Source organism: Leucopleurus acutus (assembly GCF_964270905.1).
Source record: "Leucopleurus acutus genome assembly, chromosome: 3".
In the NCBI taxonomy this organism is placed as follows: Eukaryota; Metazoa; Chordata; class Mammalia; order Artiodactyla; family Delphinidae; genus Leucopleurus; species Leucopleurus acutus.
In genome coordinates this window covers 119,818,106-119,843,837 of record NC_139145.1, presented here as the reverse complement: position 1 = coordinate 119,843,837, position 25,732 = coordinate 119,818,106, and the positions used below count along the sequence as shown (strand labels likewise).

At 39.9% G+C, this 25,732-nt stretch overlaps 2 protein-coding genes across 3 annotated transcripts in view; one reads left to right on the top strand and one right to left on the bottom strand.

The window, feature by feature from the left end:
* The window catches only part of MRPS27 (mitochondrial ribosomal protein S27), a 91,880-nt gene extending 71,799 nt beyond the window's left edge, over nucleotides 1–20,081 (bottom strand). Inside the window, exons 1-3 of one of the 2 annotated variants that reach the window (XM_082835745.1) lie at nucleotides 20,008–20,081; nucleotides 13,503–13,580; nucleotides 1,387–1,457 (exon numbers count right to left, since the gene is read on the bottom strand). In XM_082835745.1, coding sequence (XP_082691871.1) covers nucleotides 1,387–1,457; nucleotides 13,503–13,580; nucleotides 20,008–20,080 — 222 coding nt within the window. In that variant the 5' untranslated portion in view covers nucleotide 20,081. Of the gene's footprint in view, nucleotides 1–1,386; nucleotides 1,458–13,502; nucleotides 13,581–15,808; nucleotides 15,885–20,007 lie in introns of those variants that run through there. The other variant, XM_082835746.1, reaches the window with a different exon arrangement.
* Nucleotides 20,082–20,099: 18 nt separating this feature from the next.
* Nucleotides 20,100–25,732, top strand: part of PTCD2 (pentatricopeptide repeat domain 2) — a gene marked incomplete at its 5' end in the record, with an annotated part of 28,338 nt that continues 22,705 nt past the window's right edge. Inside the window, 4 exon segments of the mRNA XM_082835747.1 lie at nucleotides 20,100–20,153; nucleotides 20,156–20,312; nucleotides 21,598–21,690; nucleotides 25,309–25,438. Coding sequence (XP_082691873.1) covers nucleotides 20,100–20,153; nucleotides 20,156–20,312; nucleotides 21,598–21,690; nucleotides 25,309–25,438 — 434 coding nt within the window.

Sequence of the window (25,732 nt, the reverse complement as noted above, 5' to 3'; positions counted from 1 at the left end):
ATTAAAACCTCAGGAAGAAGGAGAGAAAAGTAAAGAGGGGGAGACTTAATGGATCTCCCCCTTTTTAGGACTTACGGACTTGATTTAGAAATCTCATTAAGGGGCAGATAAAATATGGTTCCAACACAGGACCTGAAGTTGAGAACTAGCTCTCCTGACTGCATGCTGTGTGGCATAAACAGACGGCACAGCCCCTCTGGAACTTAGTTGCTCCATCTGCATAAACAGAATAAAGGCACCTCCACTGAAGAGGACGAGGCTCCAACGAGAAAGTGTACATGAAAGCTCTTTAAACTCTGAAGCGCTGCCTAAACAAACACCAGGCATTATGGCATACAGAGATTTTATACATCATGTAAGGGATGAACCAGTGGTCTTTCAGTTCCCTTCCAATATGAAAATGATAAGTCTATAAAATTTAGGTTATAACCTAGCTAACCTACTAAAAGGAAAATATCAAGGAGCAGAAAGAAAGGACTCAAGACTAAAAAGGATGATGGTTTCTCTACTTTTCTTATCCTAGATTTAAGTCTCTTGAATTTTATGGTGCCATTAATTTCTACAAAGAGTTTTCACATCTAAGATCTTAATTTAGCGTCACATCAGCCCTATGAGGAAAATACTACTGTACCCATACTGAATATGAGGAAATTGAGAGGGGCCCACTTGCCCAATGTCATAAAGCAAATTCATTAAGACAAGATAAGATCTATTTAAGGGAGGCAACAGAAAAGAACTTCAATGTCACAGAGATCTGGGTTTGAAGCCCAATTTTTCCACCTATGAACTGTGTGAACTTGGGAAAGTCATCAAGCTTTCTGAGTCTTACATGCAAAATGGAGATAACAATGCTTACCTCATACGGCCGCTATGAGAAGAGCAAGATAATGTAAGTTAAGAAACTAGTACAACAGCTGGCATAGAAGGTGATCAGTAATGGTTGCTCTCAAGTCCAATTCCTGACTCCTAGCCTAATATTATTCTCCCATCCATTGCTCTGTAGCAGTTTAACATTAACATTAATATCCATTCTTTTACAGACTTTCTCAACTACCAAAATTACTTCCAATATTAACAAGTAAACACTATCACTTTGAAGGATATATCAACTTAAAAAAAAAATCATGATACCAAATCCTGGAAAAATTAAAATAAACCAGATACACAACAGTAATCACTGACACTGGAGTCTGATCAATTTATTACCTTTTATTTTAGTCAAAGAAATTTGCTACTTCATCATAAAATATCTATTAGCAACTACAAAAACATACCATACTCTGGGAAAATATATCATATGAAAGATAGACTTTATTTACAGAGCCTCATGTATATAAAGTGGCTTTCTTGCCTTCTTTCTCTTTCTTTATATTTAAGTTTTCTTACCCGTGATATTGTTAAAGAACTAACAGGCAGCTTTCTCTCATATGTTTTATCCATTAAAGATGCCAGATCAGCTGTGAAGACAAAGAAGAAAAAAGAACCTTGTTAAATATACATATTTCTTAAGAAAAATCTAACAGATACAACTCCTGCCAGATGGCTGTCAACATTATGAAGTCAGTATTAAAACAGATGCTCTTTCTTGCTCTTTTTTGAAATTATTTTTATATAAATTAAAGAGGATAGAGAAATATTAGTATAATTTTTTAAGTATTTACTTGACTGAAGAAAGGATTATTTTTAAAGTCCTAGCATAGATTTAGCTTTAAAAAATGGATCAGTAAAATATCTCTGGAAGGAGATACAAGAAAGTGTTATTATTGACAGACTCCAGGCAAAGGAGGGCCAAGATGGTAGGGGGGCAAGAAAAGGAAACTCTTCATTGCTTACACATTTATTCCTTTTGCATTTTGAACCAGGTAAATATATTAGCTGTTCAAAAATGTTTTAAGTTGGAACTTATTAAATTACTTTTATACATTCCCTGAACGAATCACAGGGGCCAGGCATTCTGCTTATAATTAATGATTTTCAGCCTGAAATATTCCTATTCTGATTCCTTTTACCAGAACATCCATACAAATACTTGGTATTCCTGAGATTACACTGCCATCTCAGAATCTAAAAAGACCTGGAATAACAGGCAACATACTCTTCAAAATAATTATTTCATACCTTCTCATTGCTTCTAGAACTTAAAATGTGTGTCTTTCCCCTTCTCCGCTCACTCTCACTCTCAGCTCATGATTTTGTGTCTTATCTCCCTCCCTAAGCATAAAACAGAAGCAATCATGGGAACTTTATCCTCCTACCATCAGGTCTACCAGGCTACCAGCATCTGTATCCATATACCCTGCCTCCTATTTTTTTTAAACAAAGGATGAACTTTATTAAACAAACAAAAAACAAAAATGACAACAATTTCCTTTGACCTCCTATCGCTCTCCAGCTACTTCTCCTTTGCTCTGCTCCCGTCAGCAGCGAGATGCCACAACAGAGTCATCCCCAATACAACTGTCACCACTTCCTTAGTTCCATCCTCCCTTGAACTGACTCAAATCACATTTTGGTTTCCATCACTCTACTGACACCAAAGACCACCTCCACTTTGTTAAATCCAGTAGTTAATTCTTCATCCTCATCTTACCTCACCTCTCACTAACAATTAATATAGTTGAGCATTCCGTTCTTCATGAAATGCTCTTTTCTCTCTTTCTTGGGTTCCTTTGTAGGATCTCCTCTTCTTGACTTCTTGATGTTGACGTGCCCTAAGTCTGAGGAGCAGACTCTTCACCATCTGCTCGGTCTCTGGGTATCTCATTCTCTCCCTCCCATAGCTTTAATCATCATCTACGGACTACTGACTCCACACATATATGCCTACCCTGACTTCTTGTGACTCCAAACTTGTATTTCCAACTACATGGGTGACATCTCTATGTGGGTGTCTAATAGGTCTCTTAACATTACATGTCCTCTTAATTCTCCAACCTTCCACTCCAAACCTGCTTTTCTCCAAACCTTTCCCAGCTCAGTAAATGGCCCCTACGTTAACTGGCTTACTCAGGCCAAAAACTAAGGTGTCATCCCTGATCCCATTCTTTCTCACTCTCTGTAACCATATGTCAGCAAATCATATACGCTCTAGATCTGAAATATAAATAAATATATATAAATAAATCAGATCCTGTCATTTTCTTTTCTCAACCAGCCAATAGCTACCTATCACACTTGGAATAAAATCCAAAATATTTTCTATGATCTATAAATGCCTATATACGCTGGTCTGTGTTTGGCTTTTTGTTTTTTCTCTTTTACACTTAGAAGTAAAAACCATGAAGGCAAGGACTTAATTCACTGATATATTCTCAGTTCCTAGAAAAGTTCTATAAAAGGCACTCAATAAATATCTAAAGAAATAAATAAAAGGAATAAAGCGAGGGAGGGAGACAGAGAGAGAGGAGAAAGAGAGGGAGGAAGGAAAAAGAAATGCAGTTATCTCTTGGCGTCCACATGGGATTGGTTCCAGGACCCACTGTGGATACCAAAATCCACAGATGCTCAAGTTCCATAGCTGGCTCTCCGCATCTGCGGATTCAACCAGCTGCATCATGTAGAGCTGTGTGGAAAAAAATCCACATATAAGTAGACCCACAAAGTTCAAATCCATATTGTTCATGGGTCAACTCCAACTGCAGTTCCAAGTTTTTTTTTACTCCCTGGTGGAAGAAATTAGTATTAAGCAAAACGGCAACAGGTAATCAATTGACAAGTATTTGTTAAAGACCTATTGCTGTGCACTTAACCGATATTTTTCTCTTTTCTTTCCCTGGGATAATGCTCTCAATGACTCAGTAGCTACCAGGGGAAAGGAACTTTGCAAAACCACTAAAACCTGATATGATGTAAAAGTAGTTACTTTTCTTATGACTATCTTATGACTATCTTTTCTTATGACAACCCCTTAAAGGGGTTGGTACCATGTGAGTTAAAAATTTTAAAACACAAATACACATATACAAAGAAGTCCCTAAAACCTCTTTATACTAAGGCAAATTAATATTGTTAAATCTAACTGCTCACAGAATATATTAAACAGCATTCCCATGATACCAAATCTTTTTGATCTCTTCATAATAGAGGCTCTTGTGTTGAGATGACAGGCAATATAAAGAATCAACTAACCCTTTACTCAAAATTTAAATTTTAACTAAAAAATGCAGGATCAGGATCTACTGGCCTAATTAAAATGACCTCCATTTCCTCATGGGTTTCATATAGTACACAGCATATAACAAAACAATGGATTGAGCGGGATTCTGTAGTGTGGTAAGTCAAGATTCCATTTTAATCTTCTACACCAAGATATCCTCAGTCAAGTAAAATCGGCTGGGGCCTCAAAAAAGGCAACAGCTGCACAGCCAGCATCTGATGAATAATATTTGCATATTATAAGTCAGAGAAAGGTTTGCTGCTAAATATAATATGCAACCAATCACCTCACATGACAGCACTAGCGTGATGAATGAGGCAGAAAACTGCGTGGAGCAGGGATGGCCGTGAAAGCTGGGGCAGCTGCAGCCTGCAGAGGGCCAGTGCCACAGGCTTCTGGACCATGGTTTCAACAGTCAAAATCACTCTTCGTGTTTCAGTGAGGGGCCAGCAGATGCCCAGGTTTTATTCAAAGGGATGTGCCAAAGAAGATGCTTTCTTGCCTGTCACTCAGCTCCTCAGGAATATACGTTGCAGCGGATGGTTGTGGTCAACAAAGACTATAAAGGAAAATGGGTCTGAAATTTGAATTCCTCATTGAATTCTTCATTAACAAAACTTAAAGCCATACAGACAGTGTGGAAGTATGTCCAGAAAATGAAATGTATACTAGTATAAAAATGTTTTTGTTTGAAGAAAACAATACCATTGATAATCTAAGGACATAAAGGATTTTCCTGAGGACCCTGCACTATTCGAAGTATAGGAGTGTAATCCTGGTTAAGGATCTGAACCCCTAAGAGGCTTTAAGACTTTAAAACGTCAGATTTCTAGGCTTCACACCCAGAGGGCGATTCTAATTCCATAGGTTTGAAGTGAGACCACAGAAACACAAATTTTTAAACAAAAGCCCCAGGAGATTGTGATGTAGCCTGGCAAGCACTCAAGTGAGTTAGTTTGAGAACTACCAGAGGGAACACAAAAAGGATGTTGCTCCTAAGTTCGAAGATGATATTAAACTGAATTCCACCACAGCAATAAGGTGGACTAAATAGCCTTTAAAAAATTCCCCCTACTATAAAAACAAAACACCTAAATAAAATGTTAAAAAAAATTTCAAATATATGACTGAGCTTTCAAGAAGATAGATGTAATTGTCAGCGGCTAAAGGCAGGATGGGAGCACAAACCTTGAGTGTTTAAGGGACTACTAAGGGTAGCAGTCACCTGAGAGCATCCGCAGGTCCGCAGGGAAACAGAGCTGTGGTTTTAATGACTTACAGGGAACGGAGGATAGAACCAAGGCCTCTGTAAGATAGGAAGCTGTTTCAGAGATCCTAGGTAAAGCCAGAGCTGCCTAAGGCTACACCTGTAGTGAAGGTGAACTAGAAAGTAATGCACCCTGCAAAGGGAAAACAGCAAGGACATCGTCCCCTGAGGATTCTAAACCACAAAGTCAGCCTTCACACCTCTGAGGCCCTAATTATACTTCCTATGTCATACAAAATACACCAACTTGAGAACTATGTTTTAAGTGGTTTAAAGAGTTGATTTTACTATATAAAATTGTAGAAAATACATACTAATCTATGATGACAGAAAATATCAGAGGTTTCCTGGGAATGTGGAAGGTGGGCAGGAAGAAGAGGAAAGGACTACAAAGAAGTAGGAGAACATGTGGGGGGTGGGTGACAGATATGCTTATTATCTTAATTGTAGTAATGATTTCATGGACATATACACATGTACATATGTCAAGACTTGTCAAATTGTACACTGTAAATATGTGCAGTATATTCTATGTAAATAATACGTCAAGAAAGCTGTAAAAAAGAAATTCGATGAATAAGTTAAAGAGCAGGTAAGATACAGGTGAGGTGAGAATTAGCAACCTGAAAGATCTAAAGGAAATTACAAGAAACTAGAAGACTCTGCAGCAAAGATAGATAAAAATGAAAGTATAAAAAAGGAGTTAAGAGATATAGAAAATAGAATAGTAAGGTCTAAAATACATTTAATTGAATCTCCCAAAGAAGTTAATAAAGAGAATGGGGACAGGTAATAGATGATGAGCTAATTGCTAAGCATTTTTTAGAACTGATAAAAGATATCCATTTTCAGATTCAGGAAACACAAAAAATCTCAAGTCAATTAAGTAAAATTAAGCCCACACCATGATACATTACACTTAAACTGAAGAATAAGAGGACTTTAAAAGTAGCCAGAAAGTACAGACAGATTACTTACAAAGGAAAAACAACTATACCAACAGGTGTTTTCTCACTAGAAACAACAGAAAACAGTAGAATAACATGTTGGGAGTAAATACAATCAAAATAGAAATACATATCTAGCAAAATTATCTTTTAAGATTAACGGAAAAATAAAGACACTTAAAAACTGAAAGAATTTATTAGCAACAAATACTAAAGGAACTTTTTACAAGTTGTGTTTTTCAGAAGACGTGTTTTTGGAAGAAGGAAGATGATCCTTTAAAGACGACTTGAAATGCTAGAAAGAATGGTCAGTAAATAAAATTAATTTAATTTGGGGGGAAGTTGTTTAAAATAATAATGTCTTATGTGTGTACGTGTGTTTTAAAGGATAAAACTTTAATGTTAGACAGTAACACATGGCTGGGGGTTATGTGACTGGACTAAAGGACAGCAGAGTGTGAATAACACTAGAATTTAAGGTAAATATGCATGCTAGAAGTTATGCAGCAACCATCTAAAAGATGTAGATTTAGAATGGTAAAACCCACCATTCTGAAAGAGTAGAAATAGAGGATACAATTTCTAGAGGGGGAGGAAATGTAAAAAACAAAAACACCACAACCATCCAAAAGAAGATACAAAAGAAAGAATAAAGAAAGATGGGACAAATCACTAACTATGGTAGAAACAAATCCAAATAAATCAACAATCATAAAATGACACTAAATAAACTTTCCAGTTACAAAGACAAAGATTGCCAGATTGGTTTTAAAAATATATAATCCAGCTATATAAATCATATGAACACATGAAGAGTTGAAAATAACTGTATGAAAAATGTACTAAGCAAAAAGTAGCCTAAAGAAAGCTGGTATAGCTATATTAATATCAGACACAATAGATTTAAAGCAAAAAGAATTCATTTTTCAGATTAGGTGGGTCATTACATAATGACCAAAAATTCATTTTTCCAGGAAGATAATTGGTGTGCACCAAAGTAACACAGCTTCAAAGTATATAAAATTCTGAGAAAGAAAATGATAATCTCCTCAATGATCACAAAATCTATAGTAGAGATGTGCTAGGAAAGAAGCCTCTTATAAAGGAGGGTGGTCTCTGGGTCAAAGTTATGATGAGGAAGTTCTCTGAAGGAACGATGGATCCTCTGTTGAACCCTGGGAGCTTTAGGTGAGAAATTATTAGATGGTTTCAGTTTTTCATGATTTCTATGTAACTGTACATCACTGTTACCCATTCAGTCAACACTAAGTTCTTTCTGGGCATGTGCGTACCTCACCTAATTTATGTAATTCTTTAAGGACTAGATACAAGTTAGTACTGTACTTCCTAGAAGAAGTGATCTGGAAAACACAGGCTAAAACTCTGTTTTTGTTTCAGGGATAGATGACCTATAACATGTATGGAAATAATAGAAGGAATTAGGAAAAATTAACCTAAGAACCATTTGAATATAGATATTTAGCTTTCCTTCTATTTGTCTTTCTGTCACCAGAAGCTTGAAAATAATAAAGAAAAAATAAATAAATAAATAAAATAAAATAATAAAGAAAAAAATGTGAAGGCAAGCTTCATATACATATATACTAAGACTAAAGGAGGAGGATGTGCACAGGCCAGACCCATCTCTAGAACTGCCAGCAGACAGTAAATATGAAGCCTAGTGAATGAATACATGTCACAGACATGCAAATAGGAAAGCAGGCCTCAGAAAATCTCCATCAAGCTTCAAGAGCAGGATTTGAAAAACTACTGCAACAAGCCAAAGGCCTCCACAGCTGAAATGACACAGTAAAACTAAACCTCAGCTAATAAGTGTCCAGCTAATGAAAGATGACCACAGTGCTCAGTTTCAACCTCAATGCAAAAAAAAAAAAAAGAAACAAAAAAGCAGTAACTAAAACTGAAAGGTGTCTCTTACTTTATGATTATTTATAAAATGAAAAATCAGAACTAGAATATTTAATTCAGTAGGGCTCAGGAACTAATTTAGTTCAAGTCACCTAGTCCCTTGCCCCTGGCAGGGTAACCCAAGCAAACTTCTCATGGAACACAGGGAACTTCCCCCATGAGGCCTGCCTTCCTACCAGCACCCTACCCAGTTCCCCAGAATGGTTTTCTCCTGAATCCTATTCACTGTGGGCCCTAATCTGTAACAGCTGCTAACTGGCTAATGCTGCGAACTTTCACCCTGTATCTCTCCAGCAGATCTGCATGGCTAATGCAGGAATTTCAGAGACAATGCTTTAATTCAGTGTTTATTTTAACCAAAGGGAAGCCCAGTACAGAAACAGTCTAAAATTGAAATCTTCTGATTTGAGTTGGAAAGCTCAAGAATTCCCAGGGCTCTACAAAGCCTAGCTGGAGAACTACGGCTCTTTCAATAAAATATCAACTGCAATGAATTAAAATGTCTGGAATAGTTAAGTCCATGAGTTCATAATATTAGGAAAAAAAATTAAAACCCTCACTGATAACCTTTGGAGGATGGTAGGAGGTCAATTTATTATTTTCGAAGCTGCCTCTTCCATACAAACTATAACTCAGGATAACTGAACTGCTGATGAAAGGAAATTCTTTCACAAAAATTTTCTGGGTAATTAATGAAAGAAATGATATAATTAAGATAGCAACATTTTGCAGCTCCTAATGAAAAAATGGATCTAAGCAATGATCACGAATGGCCTTTAACATCACAGTGACAACCAAATGCTCTGTGCCTCTTGACAACAGTAAACAACACTTCCTATGAAGCACTCATGCCAAAAGAAAAAACAAAAAACCCCGCTGAATCTGATCAAGGCTTCCTCTCTAACTGCCAGTTTTATAGGACATATGGAAGGTAGAGGAACATGTTAAACACCACCATGAGGATGAAAACAGCAAATCTAGAATGTGGGAAACTACAAAAGAGACCTGTTTTCTTCAACAAATAGACTGCCAAGACAGAAAGAGAAACCTATAGATTAAAGTCATCTCAACATATTACAATGTATGGACTTTATCTGGATCCCATTTCAACAAACTAAATTAAAAAGAAATTTATAAGACATCTGAAGAAATGTGAACATTGAGGAAATATTTAATGATGTTAAGGAATTACTAATTTTTAGATATGAGAATGGTATTATAGTTACGTTTTTAAAAAAATCCTTATCTATAGAGATACGTATCAAAATATATATAAAATGATCAGATAACAAGAATTTGTTAAAATGTAACCTGGTGATGGGGTAGGGTTTGATGAAACAACACTGGCAGGGAATTGATAACCACTGAAGCTGGGTGACAGACCATGGGGGTTCATTATACTATTCTCTCTACCTTTGTATGTTTCCATAAAAAAAGATTTAAAAAGAGGCAAGATAAGAAGGGAACATAACCAACTGCACTGTATGGACCTTATGTGCATAACCATTAAAAAAAATTTACCAGAGTATCAGGGAAATTTGAACACTGACTTGATATTTCATATTTAAATGATTATTAATATTTTAGATGTGAAATGGTATTAAAAATATCCTTATCTTTTAGAGGTATATACTGAAATATTTATGGGTAAAATGATATACTGTCTGTGATCTGCCTCAAAATCATCCAAAGGATCAGGATGGGGAAATAAGAAGAAGTAGAAATGAAAATTGGCCAGGAGCTGATAACTGTTGAAGCCAGGTGATGGGTAAAGAAGATTCCTTATACCATTCACTCTACTTTTGTATGTTGTACATTTTCCATTATAAAACATTTAAAAAAAAACACTACAGTGCTAGAAGTGAGAATAATGGTTACCTTTGAAGAGGGTAATGGGAGCCACAATAAGGGCTTCTGGAGTGGTAGGAACCTTCTATTACACAGGCTTGTTTACTTTGTGATAATTCATCAATCTGCACATTATGATTTGTGCACTATTCAGTATATTATACTTCAATCAAAAAATATTTTTTAAAAGCAAGAGATCCACTACTTCAATGCAAGAGAAGACACTAAGGTAGAATTACAGGTACTACAGCAATCACTAAGAAAGTTTAGTGAGCAGAAAGGCAAGAGGATACTGTATGGCCCTAAGCAAATGCTGGATCTGGTCTCACTTTTCCCATCTCTTAAGGGAAATAGGAGCTGCCTCGGCCGCTGTTGTGGAGCATTAAACGTAAGTGTGTGTGTGAAAGTGCTTAGCACAGACCCGGGGCACACATCTAGCAGTGAACAAAAGCTGCCTTTTGACTTTTATGTCAGAGGACCCAGCCTGCATTCATGGCCTGCTTGCCCTCTAGACTGCAGCATACGTAATACGGCACTCGTGGTGTTAAGCTAGACCTCCGTAGTAATAAATTACTCTCAGACGGGGAGCTGGGTAGATACCCATCAGCCCTCCGCCAAGGCTCTAACAGAAAACCACTAATGAGACTGAACAGAGGAGGCACCACAGCAGCACGACCATCCGAGAGAACCCAGCAGGTCTCCTCCGCTGTATTCGGCATGGAGGCAAAATCGCTTCAGACCAGGGAAGCCGAAGCCGAAGCCGAAGCCCACGCCCACGCCCACGCCCACGCCCACATCCAGGCACAGTCCCTCCCGAGCCGCGATCCACTCCACCCCACTCCACGCCCTCCAATGGGAACACGCGGAATAAAAGCCTCATATCGCCCCCTCCTCCCTCCCCCAATCAGCAAGCCCGCACCAGATCACAGCGCCCAATCACATTGCTCCACATGCCGAGGGCAGCCCTCCGCGCAAGCGCGCATGGAGAGGCTTCCCAAGGCCAGCGCCCAAACGCCGGGCTCCACCGGCTGCGCGCGTCTCCGCAGAGGCCACACTGCCATCTACTGCCCGATCATCCGCATGTAGCCCCAAGCGTACTACCTGATTCTCTGGGCCCATACCCCAGCCCAAAGGCTCAAATAAGAATCAGGGAAAACATGCAGTAATATCACGTATGAACGCAAGTTTTAATTACATTCTCTTACACAGAAGAAAAAAAATATTGTCTCTAACAGCCTCTTTTTCTTCCAAGCAGTTTGAGTTTCAAAACCTCATCTCACCTCACAATCTAATGTTTCATATATGAGTAAAATCAAGGGGCCTAGGGACTTGTTCCTTTCACATATTTCTGGAGCACCTACTATATGTCAGGGTATTACCTGGGGCAGGCATTATCATCCCTAATTTATAGATATAGGAACCGAGTTAAGGGACAGTTTCTGAAAGCTGGCAGAGCTGGGGTTCACAGCCAGCTGTCTTCCCCTCCAAGTGCAGACTCTTCACCACATCACACTGCATAATGAAGGTACAAAGTGCTGTAAGAATATAGGATGAGGAAAAAATCAACTGACTCGACAGGGACTCAGGATGTACAGAGAGGATTATTAGCAGGGTGGTATTCAGTAAATGGTAGCTGGTACATACTGCTTTTCTAAGTACATTAATCTTAACAGAGAGGAGACAGTTACCTCCATGTGATACTTATTCATTGCAGATTATGCTCATTCTTTGGCAAAAAGCATCTGCTCACTCAGGAATCCATGACAGTTTTCCCTAGGTTTGTCTCCGAATAACAGAGATGACCCATACCAAGGCACCAAATATAATGGTCTTGTTTCCTAATTTTCCCTTCATACCTAGGAAAGTGTTAACAATAGCTTATATGAAATTCTTTGTTCTCGTTTCTGCACTTCCATAGCACTTTTCTTATGATTCACATATGGCACATCAGAACGAGCTCTGCAATATAATTAACTGAGCCCATTGTGCTTTCATCACTAGAACAGTGGTTCCCAAAAGAAGTACCAAAAGGCCCTCAAGGGCATTTTAGAATATAGGGGGGTATCTTTTTGACTGTCTAAATGACTGCAGGCCATTACTGGCACTTACTGGGTAGAAGACAGGAAAATTACATAACTTGCAATCCCTAGACTGATGGACACATCAAAACACTGTCCCTGTTGGGAGCCAGTGTTTTCAGTATGGAGGGGAGATACAAACATGGACTAGAGGAAGGCAAGGAAGAACTCTGTAGAGATGAACTGGAATTGCAGGTTTCAGAATGATTTTTCATAATTTGTAAACTATGTACATATAAGCTTATATGCATGTATGTGCACATATGTATGTTTATGTGTACATGTATACATGTTTTTCCTAGCTCTGTCCACTGAATGGGCAAAGAAGCAAAAATTCCATAGTAGCAAGGGGGACACCTAGTGCACAGATCTTGGTTTCTAATACCACTCCCTAGTAAAAGGAACCAGTGCTCCTTGGAGAAATACAGCTGACCCTTGAACAAAACAGGCCTGAACTGTGCAGGTCTATTTACACATGAATTTCTTTCACTAAATGCGTACTACAGGATTACATGCATGATCCGCAGTTGGTTGAATCCGTGGGCAGAAACTTGGCTAGGAAGAAACCACATATACGGAGGACCAACTTTACATTATATGTGGATTTTTGACTGCATTGAGGGTGGGCTCCTTTAACCCCCATTGTTTAAGGGCTAACCGTAATTGATTTCAGGGCTAGAGCAAGAAAGGTACAAGATGGAACACTGGGAGACAGCTTGAAATGCTTCTACTAGCCAAATTTCAGAGAACTGGACTACCAAAATAACTAAGGATGGTAATGAATCATTAAAGGGAAAAACAAAAAGAGGAATCCATAAGATCATACTGATAATAAAGAGAGAAAGAAATGGGAGAAAAAGGGTTCTTGCTTACAGTAAATACTGAGTAATAATTAGTAAATGTGGAGGTATTAATGAATTTAGAAAACCATCATTTTGCAACCATCATAGTAAAGATTGACTTTGCAGATAAAACAGTCAGGCTGCATGGTAACTAACTATATGATAAAAATGAACAAAAAACAAGAAAGAAAATAATTGTTTACATAATTCAGGGAGACTAACTGTGAAGGCAAAATGAAATAGAAATTTGCAGGAAAGAAAAAATGATTTTGCCACATGTGAAACAACAGTCTAATTCTTTTTAAGGCTTAAAAATGTGCTTATCTGAATTGGATTATCATAAAAGCATCATTTCACATATATGTCATACAAATATATGATGACAAACATGGAGTGACTAGAAATGACCCACATAATAGCCCGATAAGTACCTACCAAGGTGACAATCTTCTTTTTCTCTTGCTTCCCATTTGTGGCTGTCCACATATGCTGCAGAAAGTAGGCATCTTTTACCTGAGGAAAAAGACAATTTTTTCAACAGGCATGGTTTCACAACAGGTTCAGTTTATATACCTGTTTTATTAAACATATCTTTGCCATATTTTCCATTTACTAGATTATTTAAAGATCTATTATGAAACTGTAACCAACAGTTTACAATTCAGTTCATGACAACATGCATTCAACCTCTAACAAGCAGAAGATGCAGAAAGCCTGTTAAAATTTCTACCATAACGTTATGAGCAAAAATGTTGCTAATTCTGTTCCTATTACTTTAGGACTAAGAACCATTTGTTTCCACTAATGCAGAGCCTAGATGAGCCTTAAAACTCCTTCTTAGAACCTAAAATATTTGCTGAACAGCTGTTTAACTCATTAAAAGACTGCTTTATCATTATTAGTTAGTCCTAAAAAATTTCCATCTGACTTGGATCAGCATATTTACCCTTATTTCACATAAAGCAAAGAGTAATATCTTACCCGGTAACACAGCACCCTAGTGGTAAATAACAGAAACCTAATAAGCCAAATCTGGTGTAACCCACAAGATGACACCTGTCACAATGACTGGCATATAGCAATGCTCAATAAACATGAGCTCAAGGAATTAATGAGAGAGAATGAATGGCAACCTAAAATTAAAACCTTCTGAGCTTCAAAGACACCATCAAGAAAGTGAAAGAATAACTCAGAATGGGAGGAAATATTTCCAAACCATTTATCTGATCAGGGACTTGTACCCAGAATATATAAATAACTCTTACAACTCAAAATTTAAAAAGACAACCCAGCAGAAAAATGGGCAAAGGATTTAACAGACATTTCTAAAAAAAACCCACACAGATACATACATACACATAAATACACACACACACACACACACACACATATGGCCAACAAGTGCATGGAAAGATGTTTAATATCATTTCCCATTAAGGAGATGCAAAATATATTTAAATACAACTTCACACCCACTTAGGATGGGTATAATCAAAAAGGCAGATAATAACAGCTGTTGATAAGGATGTAGAGAAACTAGAAACCTCATGTATTGCTGGTGAGAATGTAAAATGGTGCAGCCACATTGGAAAAGTTCAGCAGTTCTGCAAAATGTTAACATGGAGTTACCAGGTAACCTAGCAATTCCACTCCTAGGTATGTACCCAAGAGAAATGAAATCATGTTCACCTAAAAAACTGTACATAAATGTTTGTAGCAATATTATTCATAATAGCCAAAAAGGAAAAATGCAAATATCCATCAATTTATGAATGGCTAAACAAAATAGTATATTCTTATAAAGGAATATTATTCAGCAATAAAAAGAAATTAAGTACTGATACATGCTACAACATGGATGAAACTTGAAAATATTACGCTAAGGAAAAAGAAGCCAGTCACAAAAGACTACGTATTATGTCATTTCATTTATATGAAATGTCCACAATCGGCAAATCTAGAGACAGAAAGCAGCTTATTGGTTGCCTAGATCTGGAGGGTAGACAGGCAGAAAAACCTGGGTGGAAATGGGGAGTGACTGCTAATGAGTATGGATTTTTTTTGAAGTGATGAAAATGTCCTAAATTGATTGTGGTGATGGCTGCCGTACAACCCTGTGTATATACAAAAAAAAACATTCAATGTTAAATTGACTACATTAAATGGGTGAATTGTATGTGAACTAAATCTAAATAAAGCTGTTTAAAAAAACTGAAAAGGAATGAATGGCAGACTATTACCTGAAGGTCATAGCAGACCATAAACCAAACACAACTAGAAGGCATGGGAGCTGATTAAGCACAGTATTTGCATGCTATTGTTATTCTCTATCCATCTCCCAACTAAAACAAATATAAATATGTCTGTGTGTTTATACACAAGACCAGTCCCTCCCTTGCCTTCAGCAGAGGTTGGGTCAGACCTTTACTAGAATAGTATGTCTAAATTTGAAGTCTAAAGTTTAAGCAATGAAGCAATAATATTAAAAGCTGTCAAAGACTGCCTCAAAGGGGAACTAAGATATTTCTTAAAAATAGTAACTATTAAAAAGTGCCTACATTTCAAATGGATTTTTTTTAAATGATTAGATGTTTGGAACTTAGAATACATTTTTCATACAAACGATGTTATAAATTGTCAGTTACATTCCTAGATCTGTCAAGAAGGATGAACAAAATGTAACGGCATTGATGGCATGACATTAGGTGTGTAGCTGCACACTAGGTCAGGAGTGAGCAGACCTGAGATTTAGTTTGAGTTTTACAAGCTGGTAGAAAACTTCAGACCGTGCAGTTGTAAGTGAAGGAATTGGCTGGGTGATATTTAAGGTCTCTGCATGCTCCAACAGTCTGACATAGAACCAAAACAATCAGTTCAGATAACCCATTCATAATTTACTGTAGCATTTCTATGCAAACCGAATTCCAATTTCTAAAACCAGGTAGATCTCTCCTTTCTGTGGGAAACAAGGGCAGCCCTTTTCTACGTGAGCATGAGCTCAGGAGAGGGCTGTTAACCTATATACTCCAGGATACCAGTGACTTAAATATTCTCTATTTGTTGTTATTACATTCTCTTACTTATTCTCTATTTCTTCTCCTAGCTTATGTTTTATTCTAGCATAAGAAATCAGTCCTCCTTGTTCTAAAGTCAGAAAAGACAATTATCTAGAATTATGTTCATGAGTTTTGAACTGGGAGACAAAAAGCAGAGGAGGTGATGGTGGGGAAAGACAGGAGTGCCAGAATGCTGTGTGCAGTTGTTCAAGGAGATCACATGACCGAAAACAAAATTAGAACTAGTAAATTTACAAAAAATAAGCCCAGTAACTTTCATATATATATGAACTTTTAAATGTTTGCTTTATAAGAAAGTAACCAGGGCTTCCCTGGTGGCGCAGTGGTTGAGAGTCCGCCTGCCGATGCAGGGGACACGGGTTCGTGTCCTGGTCCGGGAAGATCCCACATGCCGCGGAGCGGCTGGGCCCGTGAGCCATGGCCGCTGAGCCTGCGTGTCCGGAGCCTGTGCTCCGCAACGGGAGAGGCCACAACAGTGAGAGGCCCGCATACCGCAAAAAAAAAAAAGTAACCAGTAATCATTTTCCACCTCCATTGAGGATACAGTGAAAGGAAATAGGTATAAGGATAAAGAATTTAAATTTGGCAAGTGGAAAATCTTCCTAATAGAAACCAATGACAAACATAGGAATGAGTTACCAAGTGGGGTAGGCAGAATAATGTCCCCCCCCAAAAGATGTCCATGTCCTAGTCCCCAGAACCTGTGAATATTAGGGTACCTGAGAAACGGGGATTAAGGTGACAGATGGAACTAAGATTAGCACATCAGCTGACCTTAAAATGAGAAGACTGTCCTGGGTTGTCCAGGTGGGCTCAGGGTTTGTTTGTTTGGCCACACTGCACAGCATGTGGGATCAAACCAGGGATCAAACCCAAGCCCCCTGCACTGGAAGCGCAGAGTCTAAATGACTGGACTGCCAGGGAAGTCCAGGTGGGCTCAATATAATCACAGGTCCTTAAAAAGTGGAAGACGGAGACAGGTTGTTAGTGTGATGCATGAAAGACAGAGGTATATAAGAAGGACCTGACTTGCCACTGCTCGCTTTGAAGATGTCTGAGAAAGGGACGATGAGTCAAAGAATGCAGGTGGTCTCCAGAAGATGGAAAAGACTAGGGAAACAGATTCACCCCTAGAGATTCCTAAAGGGAATACACCCCTTTCAACACCTTGGTTTTAGCACAAAAAGACTCTGTATCAGACTTCTGACCTATAGAATAGTAAGGTAATAAATCTACGTTGCTTTAAGCCACCAAATTTGTGGTAGTTTGTTACAGCAGCAACAGGAAATTACTACACCTTCAGATAGACAGACATTTCATTATCTGTAAACCTTTTAAAGTAGGGTATTCATCTTGCTGAGATACTTTTAAATGACATCATTTAAAGTTTTTCCCATCTCTGTATGGTAGTTGAGGGATTTGTATATTAACGTTAAAACCAAAGAATTTCTATGAAGCCAGACAGGACATTAAGTGGACAATGGCAAAATGGAAAATCTAGATCACCTTCTCAAACCTAATGTCCATATGAATCTTGATAAAATGCAGATTCTGATCAGTAGGTCTGGGGTGGGAACAGAGATTCTGCATTTCTAAAAGTTCCCAGGTAATGATGACGATGTTGACCCTCAGATAACATTGAAATAACGAGGGAATAGGAGGTTATCAGCCTCACAAGTTTAGATCTCTGAGTCCGTTTAATCCCACTCCGTATATGCCACCCAAGAGCATATATATACCCTTCTTGAACCTGCTAACCCTTCAGCCAGTCAACTTTAAGAGCAACAATATTCTAAGATAACTCTCCACTAAAAAGCAAATATCTCCCCTGCTTAATTCTGAAAAGATACCTCCATGGACCAGAATTTCAAAGTTTAGTAAATACTTATTTATTAAAAACTTACTTATTTTATAGTTAATTTGGCCTTTGGTAAAATGTCTCCAAACATGTTCTCCATCCAAAGGGAAGCAGTGTGATTGTGAACACAGATAGGCTTTAGAGTCACAAAGTCTAAGTGTGAATCCTAGCTTTGCTATAAAAAATTTTATAAAAATGTGGGCAAGTTACACCAGGTCTCTGAGCCTCTTTCTTCATAGGTAAAACAGGGAAATACTGTATCATAATTTAAATAAGGGCATATATTAAGTACCTAGCCTAATGTCCACTATGTAGTAAGTGCCCAAAAAGTTTCCCTCTCTAGCCTCTTCATATACTGAAGTCACTTTTTCAGTTCATCTCAATAAACCTTTCTCTCATCCTCTTGATCACTTTAGTTGCCCTTATCCATTATGTTGTAGGGAGAATCAGTGGAAGCACTGAAGTATTCCAAATACTGATTGGTCCTCAGTTTGTACAAATTTTTTCTTCTTTTATCTGGTAATGGTTCAAGATGTTTTGATGACTTAAAGCTCCTTATCAAACCCCCAGTGGTCCATAATGTACTATCCTACATACTTATATCACTTGCCTTATACACTTCAGTTCCTGATTTCAAGACTCCTTTCATCTGTGGTCTAACCCCCTGCTTGTGCAATATAACTTTCTGTAATGAAGGAGATGTTCGATTCTGAACTATTCAATACAGCAGCCACTAGCCACAGGTGTCTTCTGAGCACTTAAAATGTAGCTAATGTGACTAAAGAACAGAATTTTTTAATTTAAACTAATTTAAATAGCCATGTGTAGCTCCCGGCTAAGTCAATGGAACAGCACAGGTGTAACCTATCATGAGCACACCATTTCAAACTACGATCAAAATGCTCACTGGAAATTCTCTCAATTCACCTTTATCTAATTTCCATTCCCGTTAGTATGACTGCCCCCGAATATCCTAAGCAACTATGATACTTTCCCTGATAGACAATCCAAGGTCTTGTTTAAATTGAAAAGCATTTACTAACAACGTAAGTAAACAAGCTAGTAAATAGCTACAACAGTTAATTCTTACTGAGGTGCCAAGTACTGTGCAGACCACTTTACCTAATGTGTGGCATGAAACATTTTCATTAGCTAGGTCAATCAGTTAATTCTCAGAAACTTCTGGTGGCCAGCTATAAGGTTTCACGTTGATATTTAAAGGCATGTGGGCAAAACTGTATGTGTTGCTTTTTAACAGGGGCTAGAGGAGGTATGTTGGAAAGAGGAGATAATAGGCATTGGAAAAATCAATTGTGATTATTGTATTTTAATCATATAATCAGATACATCTGTCAGGATTTAGCTTCTGTGAATTAAAAAAGTTTTTCCCAATGTCTTCATCAGCAGGTCCTGTAAATAGGCTTTGAGTGAGCCGTCATTCATTCGGATATCAAAGTACTTTAAAAGTAACTATTAGCATTTATTGTCTGAACGGAAAACTTGGGCAAAGAAAAGTCAATCAAAAGTTGCGCCCAAGGTCATCAGGTAAACTGAGATTAGTAAGAAACTCCTTCACCAAGTGAAAACCAAGGGTCTGGCCACACGTCAGGTGTTGAGGAGAACGTTTATGACGCCCCTCTAAGGAAACTCAACAGGGAGAGAAATTTCATAGCCCCAGGGGGGACACATTTGGGCTTTTCACGGGCAGCAAAGAGATGACCACCCTCACACACAAACCCGGCAAATCATACGCAAAAGCTGTCATGCCCGGACTTCCTCTGCTCTTCACACCTTTGGATAGGCAGCCACTATTATTTTAGGGAAGGAGATGGGTCATAGACCTTACCTCCCCTCTCTGTGCTACCAAACACCTCCATGGGTTTCTCCAGCAACTAGATCCCAGAAGCACTTCCTCTCCCCTTAAAAGCCCACTGCTCCCTTTACTCAAGGAACAGAGTTCTCAGGGGCCTAATGAAGCAGTCCCACGAAGGTAGCAGCCACCAACCTGTCACGGAGAGCTGAGGCAGCGACACTTTCCGCGCCCAGAGGATCCCGCGCCGCACCACGTAGACCGCCATCTTGGAGCATACCAAAGGAATGACCGGTAGGGGGACTGCGGGCGGTGGAAGGGCTAGGCAACAGTCCACGCTCCCCCCCCACCCCCGGCTTCCGCAGTTGGTACAGCCCGGGACAGTATGGCGGCCGCCTTTCTGCCCCCGAAGCAAGTCTTACCGCTGCAGGCGCTGCGGAGTTTGGTGCATCCAGGGTTGGGAGGCTTGGGCTCCACCTGCAGCCGCTGTCCTCTCGGAGGTATCCTAGGCCTCGGGCCGTGAAGGAGGGGAGGGATGGGACAGAAGGGAGCTTTACACCTCAGCGGGCATCTCTTTGGAGAACTAACGGCGCCTCACTCAGGGGCCTAGAGCAATCGAGCATGCACTTGCCCTCTGCACGTGGGTACAGTGGTGGCCTCTGGATGTCGTGGACGCCCGTGTGCCTGGGAATCAAAGGACAGATGGGCTGGGCTCTTGACCTGGGGACTGTAGTATTCCCTCGGATGGAGCTGTGCTGCGCCCCGGGAACACCTCCTCCCCCTTGGGTGTACTGTCCTGCAGAGTTTGGGAGGGGAGGTCAAAGACTATGAGTTTGGAGTCCAGCTCTGTAGCGAACAGTCTGAAAGACTCTGAGCAGGTTTCTTTATTTGTAAAATTATCCCTTAATATCTTTTTGAAAATGATTAAATTTGAAGATGCTGGTGAGTGATAATATTTAACACTTCGTGTCAGGCTTTCCTGTAATACATTTTACATACATTCATTCCTTTTCTCCTCACATCACCCAGTGAGAGAGGTACTATTCTTCATTTACAGAGGAGGAAACCGCAAAGCTAAGTAATTTGCCCAAGGTCAGAGGGAACTGGTAGAGGAAGGGTTTGAACACAGGCAGTCCTACTGTAACCCCTTCTCTGGACTGCCTCTCTAGAAATCAGCAATTTTTGTTGTTACATTGTTACTGTACTACACAGAGCTCTTGTAGTGGACGGTTCTTTGGCCAAGCTCCAGTTCATGCACAGCCGAGCATCCTAAAGAAATGATGTTTCCTCAACTGATCATTTCTGCTAAGTTGTGGTCAGTGATTCCTGATGTATCTAGAGGATACCAAGAGTCCAAATCTGAGAGGCCATAATGCCTCATTTCACAAACTGTCGACAGTCCTGGAAATTCCAATGGTCACACTATAGCTTTTTCCCCTACCCTATATGCTTCTACCTGTTTAAACCAAATCTAGATATACCTGTTTTGCTGTCTGTCTTTCAGATCCCAAATTCTGTCTACCCATCCCCATACCCAGTTAATCGCTAGCTCCTTTCACACACACACACAGACAAAACTTGTCTTGTGGAGGATTTGCATTCTTTGGTACTTTGGACATTTTTTTCCCCACCAGGGTGACTATTCTATTTGTACCTGTCTAGGTGGGTTATTTATACTAACTGAAGATAAGATCAGTTATTAGAAAGAGACAGTCAAGCTCTACACGTTATTTGCTAAGTATAAAACAGTCAAAATGATTTTACTTTCTTTTCTCTGATTTTTAGCTAAAAGATATCTACTTACAGATAATATTGTGAAATTAAAGGACTTTCAGCATAAGAAGGTGGCTGTTGCATGTAATCTTCCTGGCACCAAAGGTAATCAAATCTATTTCATTACTTCTTTCATTGACCCGTCGTTAAACTTCCCTCTGTCTTTATCCCTGTTCAGTCTCTTCTTCAATGACCTTAATCTCACAGAAGAAACTGAGATGATTTATTCTTAGTTTCTTAGTCTGACCCTGCATGCCCCTTTCACCTCACTCTGTTATTGCAGAGTCTACCGCTCTTCTCTTGTCCCTTCTCCCAGGACCCCAGAGAAATACTAAAACTAGTGCTGCAACCAGTCCTCTAGATCAGTGCCACTCAAAGTGAGGTTCAAGGATTAGCAGCAAGTGAGAGGTGGATAGAAATGCCAAATCTCGGGCCCCAGACAATTTGTCTGCAAAATAAAGTCTGAGGGCTTCCCTGGTGGCGCAGTGGTTGAGAGTCCGCCTGCTGATGCAGGGGACACGGGTTCGTGCCCCATTCCGGGAAGATCCCGCGTGCCGCAGAGTGGCTGGGCCCATGAGCCATGGCCGCTGAGCCTGCGTGTCCGGAGCCTGTGCTCCACAACGGGAGAGGCCACAACAGTTAGAGGCCCGCGTACCGCAAAAAAAAAATAATAATAAAAAATAAAATCTGAGAAGAACTGCTCCACATGACTGGCTTTCAGACTTCTTGATGCCACCCTCAGTAAAAAATACAATTTGCACTGCATCTCCAGTATACATATATATATCTATAGATAAATGAGATAAAATGAAACAAAAAATGTATGATGATGCATTTTCATATTTTCTACTGTGTGCTGGAAGAATCAGTAGACTAAAACAAAGGTTTCTTTAAAAAACCAGCAAAACATTGATAACTGTTGAGGCTGGGTGATGGGCACATGGGAGGTGCCCATCTCTAATTTTAGGTATGTTTGAAAATTTTTATTGTAAAAAGCTAAAAACACAGCACCACCACCCTACGTCCTATTCCCTTTCAGCATCTGAGAAATCTTGTTGCATTCATTCCCACTTCTCCTGCACGTTGAGTTTTTCCCAGTACTTCAGATTCCTTTAGAAACACAGCAAGCCTCTCCTCTTTTTTTGTTTTGTTTTTTTTGTGGTACGCGGGCCTCTCACTGTCGTGGCCTCTCCCGTTGCGGAGCACAGGCTCCAGACGCGCAGGCTCAGCGGCCATGGCTCACGGGCCCAGCCGCTTCGCGGCATGTGGGATCCTCCCGGACCGGGGCACGAACCTGTGTCCCCTGCATCGGCAGGCGGACTCCCAACCACTGCGCCACCAGGGAAGCCCTCTCCTCTTTTTTAATAACAACCCTTTTGTTTGTCCTACTTACTTTTCCAGCTTTCCTCCTTCTCACTGTCAGATGTTTGTGAGCACCTAATGAACACTCCTTGCTTCTCATCTCTCCAGAAAGCAGTCTTCCTTCACTGGTCCGCTATCATGCTGTTGTACAAAACCACCTACAGAACAAGAAGATAAGAGTGACAGAAAATAGATTAATCTTCACTTTAGTAGACTCAATCTAGATTTTACTTCAGTCTTTTCTTCTTACCCCCGGTCGTCTGGAGCTCTGTAAAGTTCGCAGTTAGGGCTTCGTGTCACTATCTAGTTGTTATTCCAGTTGTCATAGTCTTTCTAAGGCGGTGACAGTCGTGCATGTGTTCTAAAAGGCAATTAATATAATGAGTGCCAATCTACTCCACTGTCAGGTATTTATAAAATCCTGTCCATGTTTCATCATTATAAGAGCCCACAATGGTACTCTGTTATATACCACATCATGTACAAACTTGCCCCTTCCCTCCAGCTTCCTAGCTCTTCCACAGTGGATCTCACCCTTTCTAGAACCAGTGTGATTTCCTGTTAATCTAGTCACGGTCTCCTCTCACCACCTTTTCCCCCAGTTCTGTGCTTTTTCTCATGCTGATTCCCATACCGACAGTTCCCCACCCCCTCAGCTTTGCCAACCCTACTCAGCCCCTTCCTTCCTCTCTGGTACCTCTCCACTTCCACCAGACCTAGTCTGTTTCTGCTGCCCTGATTTCTCTCTTCTCTCCTGTTATGTTTATACTGTCACATGTCACCTACTCTGTCATTATTTTCAGGTAGCTTTATATAGATTTATCTTGTCTTCTCAAATAGACTCTAAGCTCTTTCAGGGTAGGAACCATACCTTATCCTTCCTTGTGTCTCTCACACAAAGAAGGATACCTCTGACTATAATATACGATAAGCACTTAATTTTGATGGATTTGTTTTAAAATACAAATTACATCTGTTGAAATTTTGGACTTATTAAGTATTAAGAAGTACAAGATGTAAAGACGACCCATTAAAGTCTTTTAGCTTGGAAATTGTTTAGAAATATTTAATAGAATAAATCCTCGTGACAGAGGAATGAAAATAAGAACAATATGTCTGTGATCTCCTAGCAGTTACTACATGCTGGGCCCTGTGCTAAGTGCTTTACGTACATTATCTCAGGATGACCCCACGAGGCAGGTATCATGGCCCTCACTTCACACATGAATCTTGTCTCAGAGACAGGCCTCCCCAGATCTCCCCGTAGCATGCAAGTGGCAGAGCCCAGATTTCAGCTCACGTCTTCCCAACTCTAAAACCTTTAACCATTACACGATTCTGCAAATAGAGATTGGAGGGTCCGTTGCATTAATTCAAACCTAATGGACCTTCTTTTCTTGTAAATCAAGAGCAGTGTCTGCCTCATCTTCCCGATCTTGTGTTTTTAATGTATATTGTGCCATCCCTTTAAGCAGCATTCCTTCGGAGCTCTGGGCCTTGGAACAAATCCTGTAGACTTTCGCAGCTTCTGATACTGAGAACAGCCCTGTCTTCTGGAAAGCAGATGTTTGCTTGGTGGCTGCCTTGCATCTCACCCTACATTCTGCGAAAAATACAGTCCCTTCCTAATGCCAAGAAGCAGGGTTTCCTGTTGGTGTTTGATTGTCTCCACAGTTGATCAGATACAAGACAAGGGACATAGAGCGTGATCACCTTGAAATGATTCTATTACTAAAAGAGGGTTTGCTGCTGTTGGGAGGACTCTTTTACCCCCTGTGCCTTATGCAGTACTGTGGCATGCTTTCTAACAACTGAGTAGAGAGGGACCAGGAGGAATGAAAAAGTGGTAAAACTGAATCAAGTGAAAAAGACTTGAAGTATTCCTGAATCATGTGAGTCATCCGTTGTGGGCTGACGGCATTTTCCTTTCAGTTTTCCTGCTAGGTGCCCTGCCAACTGATGGTTTGGATATCTTGGTTAGTTTTTTTTTCTCATGCGTCACCTGTAGATACAGTTCTTTGGTCTAAGCCTCTGGGACGTTAGTTCTCCAACTTTACGGTGCATAAGCATCACCCAGGTAATCAAAAATGCACATTCTTGTGCTCCTACTCCCAGAGATTCTGTGTTGGGAAGTCTGGAGTGAGGTCTGGACCTGCGCCCTGTGACAGATTCGCTGCTTCATACACCACGTCTGACACTCTGCTCTCGAGACCAGCCAGTGACGGGAGCTGCGTGGCCGTGAGCCCCCCTCAGTGGCTCTTTGCATTGGGCCAGGTTCTAGCCTCCCCTTCTCCCTGAGGTCAGCCTCCTGACGGTCTGAGACAGCCTAAGTGATGGCCACCACACTGTGCTTTCTTCCAGAAACCTATTTGAGAAACTTGGAAGAGAAACTGACCCAGAATAAGCTCATCTTGAAAGAGGAGTTGAGAACCTTACTTCATCTGTGTGAGTCCTGGGACGATGTGGAGCTGGCTAAAAATGTCATTTACAGGTGAGGCATTTCCTTAAAATCCTGCCAGCCTTTGTCTTTTCCTACTCTCTCCTTTTTCCTGAGCAATCTCATCTACCCCCAAGATTTCAGCTCTCACCTCTAAACTGGTGACTTCCCAATCTCTTGTCCAGATGCCTGCCCTGAGCTCCACCATTTATATTCATTCATTCATTCAGCGAACACTTATTGGGTTCCTACTACATGCCAGGTGCCGAAGATAGCAAAACAGATAATTCATGCCCCAGGAGATCACCAACCTCTTCACCAAGTCCACTTACATGTTCCCACGGTCTT